The sequence below is a fragment of the Dipodomys ordii genome, unplaced genomic scaffold, assembly GCF_000151885.1.
Source record: "Dipodomys ordii isolate 6190 unplaced genomic scaffold, Dord_2.0 Scaffold89, whole genome shotgun sequence".
NCBI classification, from domain to species: domain Eukaryota; kingdom Metazoa; phylum Chordata; class Mammalia; order Rodentia; family Heteromyidae; genus Dipodomys; species Dipodomys ordii.
This window is the reverse complement of record NW_012267305.1, coordinates 2662621-2668620: the sequence shown is the minus strand read 5'-3', so window position 1 is coordinate 2668620 and position 6000 is coordinate 2662621. Positions and strand designations below refer to the sequence as shown.

The 6000-nt window shown below is 38.3% G+C and overlaps 1 protein-coding gene across 3 annotated transcripts in view; it reads left to right on the top strand.

Annotated features, from left to right (window-relative positions):
• Aff2 (AF4/FMR2 family, member 2) overlaps positions 1-6000 on the top strand; it is a 474899-nt gene that overhangs the window by 450102 nt on the left and 18797 nt on the right. For all 3 annotated transcript variants that reach the window (XM_013025945.1, XM_013025946.1, XM_013025944.1), the window contains one exon: positions 3078-3214. In XM_013025945.1, the coding sequence (XP_012881399.1) occupies positions 3078-3214 (137 nt within the window). The remainder of the gene's footprint in view (positions 1-3077; positions 3215-6000) is intronic.

Genomic DNA, 6000 nt, shown 5'->3' with positions numbered 1-6000 from the left:
TCCCTCAGCTCTTCAGCTCAAGGCGAGCGCTCTACCACTTGAGCTACAGCGCCACTTCCGGTTTTCTAGTGGTTTATTGGAGATAGGAGTCTCACAGTCTTTCCTGCCCGGGCTGGCTTTGAACTGCGATCCTCAGATCTCAGCCTCCTGAGTAGCTAGGATTACAGGCGTGAGCCACCAGCGCCCGGCAAGTAACCAATCTTTTTGTTGTATAAATTGTTCCCTGGAAATGATTACATACACATATACACCACTCCTACAGACAGAGATAACAAGGCAGACCTAGGCCTAGTGGCTCATGTCTGTGATCCTAGCTACTCAGGAAGCTGAGATCCACAAGACTGTAGTTCAAAGCCAGCCCCAGACAGAAGTTCATGAGACTCCATCTTTCACCTAGCCTTCAAAAAATAGGTCTAAAGGCATGGTTCAAGTATTGAACACCAGCTGAGAAAGAAAGTTAAGCAAATGCAATACCCTGAGTTCAAACCCTAGTACTGACAAAATAAAAAAGCAAGACTGCAGACAGACCAACTCCACTGGAATCTCCAAGCAGATAGTGCTTGTGACATCAGATAGGTGGAGAGATATTAGAAAGACGCTGGGTAGAAGCACCTGATTAAAAAAGTATAGAGTCTCCCAAAATGTCTTCAACTCAGTGCTCTGAAGCTAACCCTCTTGTCAAAGTCAGGGTAATGAATACATAGATGTTCCTTTGACAAGCTGTGACAGTCGCTGGTGAAGATTGTGAAGCTTGTATGAGACCACGTAGGTAAAATATTTGAAGAATTGGGAAAACTCAAGGCCACAGACATGTACACATATGAATAAGAGTTAACCTTGCTCTTCATTGGGAGGAGTGCCTCTAAGAGGGCAAAAATTGATCCTTGGGATAAGGTGGAAAATAGCCTTCCTTTGAGAGTATCTCAACCTTTTTCTTTCATTATAACCAAACCCCAGAGTGTTTTTTTAATTTAAATTTTATTGTAAAGGTGAGATACAGAGGGGTTACATTTATGTAAGTATGGCAAAGAGTACATGTCTTTTTGAAGAGTTTTACCGCCTCCCTCATTTATTACCACTCCCCTCCTCCCCAACTCTAGTACAGTGGCAAAATACTTGCCTAGCAGGTGCAACGCTCCTGGTTCATTAATATCCAGTACCATACAAAACAGAGCTTTTAAAAGGTATTGTCCTTGTACCTGTAATGAAAATTTAGAACTCCAAATATATTCATTATCTATTCACATACTGTGGCCCTTGAAAGCATTGCAGCTCATTATAATATAATATAATACAATTATAATAGCTGGGATCCAACAATATCTATGGAAACATCTTTGCTATCCACACCCCCTCAAGATGTGGATTGGGAAGTTGAGACTCAGAAATAGGTATGATTTAGTCACTAGTTGACACTGTAACTATGATTTTTCTCTGTGGACTTCAATTTCTCCTCCTTGTAGATAAGGAAGGGTGGAGACTACATGACCTTTAAGGATATTTCCAGCTATGGAACTGTAAAGGACATCTCACTTTTCAAAAACCAAGATGTAAGGATTACTTTGGAAGACAAGAGGAATTTGTTTGCATACACAGACATAGATTTTCATAAAATCATTTTGAATTTTCTTGAGACTGATATTTCTTTTCAGTAGCATACAGAAAAGAACTACAGAATTCTTTCAGCACATAAAAGCTGAATTACATTTATTGTAAAAGTCATCTGCAATAAGAGAGTCTGTGGGACCCATAACTAATCACTTTATAGTTGTACCTACTCATTTTCCAGAGACAGTTACTCTGACATCTTGAAAATGAAAATTTTCACAGTTGCATACAAAATATTTTGAGAAAACATATACAAGAAAATTAAAATAGCCAAATCTGTCATCCATTTGTTCTTTTCCATAAAATACTATATTAGTGGATTTCTTACATCCAGCTATCAAAAATTGAAAATGTTAAATTCTCTTATAAAATACTATAAAATTGTCATATATAATATTCATTACACATAAAAAAGAAATCAATATGTCTAAGTCAGTTTAATCATGACCATTATCAAGGCTAAAATCTTTTGCAATAAAATTTTACTAAACTATTTAGTAGTGCTATATTTTTAGTCTTTTTGACACCTGATTTCAGCCTATCATTTATGATGAAAATGATGTGGTTGCTGTCAACAGTCAGACTCCAGCCTCACATTTTTTATGACAGTAGTATCAATCTGTAACACTCCTCCTGGGACTGGGCTTGATGTACCTGTGAACAGTTCTAAAGGAAGAGTTGGATGTGTTTGTTGTCCATGAATGTTAACAGAAGCACAGCTTACTTGCAAGCGCTGCATAATAGACACATCCAAGTCCAGTCTGTTGAATGAATTTAGTGATTAGCAACTACTCAAAGCATTGATTTGGTTTGTCATTCACCCAAAAGATAACAATAATAATGCCACATCACCCATAGAATGTATGGGTTGTATTTTTCTCTTTTCAGCCAGCTTCAGTATCATGACAATAGGACCATAAGCTAGCTGTTTCATCATAGATACCAATATATACATCATCTCTCACACAAGCCTTCTGAAGCAGGGCATGAGCGACAGCGAATGCTCCATTACAGGGGCTGTTTTGTGCATTGCAGTTTGTTTAGCAGCATCTCTGCCTGCTAGGTGTTCTCTTTCCCCTGACATGACATTCCAAAATATCTCCAGGCATTGCCAAATGTTTTTTTTTTCCCTTGGGGGGGGGGTGTAAAGCAAAAGGGTAAAGGACAATGTTCCTTTCCATTGTGAGCTATTCCTTTATATAAAGGATAAATGAGGGGCTGGGAAGGTGGCTCAGTGGTAGAGCGCTTGCCTTGCATGCCTGAGACCCTGGGTTCGATTCCTCAGCACCACATAAGCAGAAAAAGCCGGAAGTGGCGCTGTGGCTCAAGTGGTAGAGTGCTAGCCTTGAGCTGAAGAGCTGAGGGACAGTGCCCAGGCCCAGAGTTCAAGCTTCAGGACTGCCTTAAAAAAAAAGAAAAAAGAAAGGATAAATGAGAGAATCGTTTGACAAGTTGTCTTCTTGTTTCAGTTTGAGAAATTTGGCAAAGCTGTGAATTATGCTGATGCCGCTCTGTCCTTCACCGAATGCGGCAATGCCATGGAACGTGACCCTCTGGAAGCCAAGTCCCCGTATACTATGTATTCCGAGACTGTGGAGCTCCTCAGGTAAATGACCTTTCTACTTCAGCTCCCTAAGCTCATTTCACTCAGAATCAGAAGCTGCATATTAATGAGGTGTCCAAGGCATCTTCTTAGAAGTCATCATAATTAGTTCTTGCCATTCTATTAAGGCCATGGAAAATTTATAATTGATTGACATTGTTTGATAAATTAGCCCCTTCAGAGGTTATAATATGAGACTTATAAATTGTAATATTCATAAAATTAAAATGGAAATGGAGCAGGTTCAAGTCAAATACAATCCTTTTGCCATTTGGCATTGCCTTGTCTTTTCAAAGGTTGGTTTGTAATTCAAAAATAAAGTGGTACTCTCAGGATTTCTATTGCAAGCCATATTTTCTCTGACTTTCTATGTTGGTTATTAATAAGTGAGGGAGCATTGTTCCAACATAGAGTTGATGTCTAAGTCTGCAGGTGTGTCTCAAGATTCCAAGTATCTGGAAAAAAGAAAATCAGAGTGGTTGCCAGGGTGTGGGTAGAAATGAGAAGATAATAGCAGAAGAGTCTGTTAGCTGTATATATTACTGCTTTCACTGACATTTTAAATGAAATGTTCTCACCTAGTGGTCTTTGTGGAATACAGTTTATAGAAAATTAACAAAACAAAAGCCCTAGAAGAACAGCAAGAGGTGGAAAGGAAGAAATATACTTTCGATTTTCACCATTTTGAAAATATTAATAGAAGGATTTAATGTATTCTGAAATAGAAGCTAAGCATTGCCCTTCAGTGGATGCACTAATCAGATTTATTTCTCCAGTTAGTTATTTTGGTACTGAGGATGGATCCAGTGCCTTCTGCTTGCTGCAAGTCAATAACTCTACCATCTAACTTTATCTACATCTTTGAAAGTAATCACTTCTCTTAAGATCCGCTGGCTTACACTTGTAATAGTAGCTATTCAGGAGGAATGTCAGTTCAGACTAGAAAGTATGTGTGACTGTTTGTTAATTGTCAAAAGTGATGTACAGAGGGGTTACAGTTAGGTAAGTAAGGTAATAAGTACATTTCTTGTTGAACCTGTTACCCCTTACTTCAATATTCTCCTACTTTCCCTCTCCCATCCCCTCCCCCCAAGTTGTACTGATCATTTCCAACATAGTGTCTTCTGAGTATCACTATTGCATAGGTTCTTTCCTTGTCCTTTTTCTCACCATTTTGTTGTTCCCTTCCCTTCCCTAATTCAGATATATATCTAGGATAATTTTAGAAGATGAGCAGAATAGCTCAATAGCTATGTACATATGAGTATATAAGATGATGCTAAGTGAAATGAACCCCAAGACATGGACATTGAGAGCTTTTTCTTCCTTGTTGTTGTTTTTAATGTACTAAGTGCTTTCTTGTTTCCTTTGTGTGTTCTTCACCCTATGGTTTATCCCTTATTTTCACTGTATTTGATTTTGGATTCTGGGTATTGTGAGATTCTTATCCCCAATTAATCACCAAAAATCATAAATAGACATGAATTCAGTTGGTACATTGCTAGCCTTGAGCAAAAAATCTCAGGGACAGTGTTTGAGTTTAAGCCCCAGAATCAGCACATGCGCACACACATACTCACAAAATCACTTTGACAATGTGGGCACTTCTTTACCTTATGGGTCCTTTTATGTGTGTGCTGTTACTAGGACTTGAACTCAGGGCCTTAAATTATCCCTTGGCTTTTTTGCTTAAAGCTGGCACTCTACTACTTGAGCTACACCTCTGCTTCCAGCTATTTGCTTGTTAATTGGAGATAAGAGTCTCATAGGCTTTTCTGTCCAGGCTAGCTTCATATCATGATTCTGTATCTCAGCCTACTGACTAGCTACAAATGTGGGCTGTCAACACCAAGTTGATAGGCTCTTTTTACTCTCATGCTTGTACCTGCATAAATGAATAAATCTGAGGTCTTTGTATCGAGTCAATTGGACAGACAGTGGACAGATTTATTATATGTATTTTCCTAGGAAAGTGTTTCCAAAGGTACAAAGTATAACTATTATGAAAATCAACTCCACTCAAGTGGAATCAGAAGTTTATGCCCAGAACCAATGGTGCATGCCTGTATTCCTAGCTACTCAGGAGGCAAAAACCTGCAAAAACATGGTATGAACTCAGCCTAGGCAAGTAACTAGCAAAAAGTTGTATGAAGGCATGGTTCAAATACTAGAGCACCAGCCATGAATGAAAAAAGCTGAAGAGAGTACAGGCCCTGATTTCAAACTACAGTACCAAAGTTTATTTAGAGGGATAAATTCAGGATGATTACAAGGAAAGCTGCATCATTGCCTGACTAATCAACCAGTCATTTTTTTCTCTTGGAGCCTCTCCTAGATACGGGCGCTCAAGAAGTGCCTGTATCCTTTAAGGGAGCCCACTTCCTGCAATGTGAAATCTGACACCTCTACTATCACTTGGTAGCTTTCAAGGGGAAATCGATTTCTTAGCATAGTCAAGGATACCTGTAATTTTCAAAGTTGCACAAGATGAACATTCTGTCAGAAATTATAATGATTAAAAATTGAGGAAAACAGTAAACAAACATGTAGAAGATTCATGTTCTCTCGTCACTCAAAAATGCAAATTAAAACAAGGCATATGTTAAATTAAAAAGAAAATTTTAGCAATGTTATGAGTTCACATCAGCATGAAAAGGAAAAGTAAAATAGTGTTGAACTAGGGTCCTCTTATACTGCCGATGGGAACAAAAATTTATCATTGGAAATTGAGGGCAATTTAGAATTGTATGAGAAAAGCCAGACAAGCAAGCATTTATAATATTTAACAC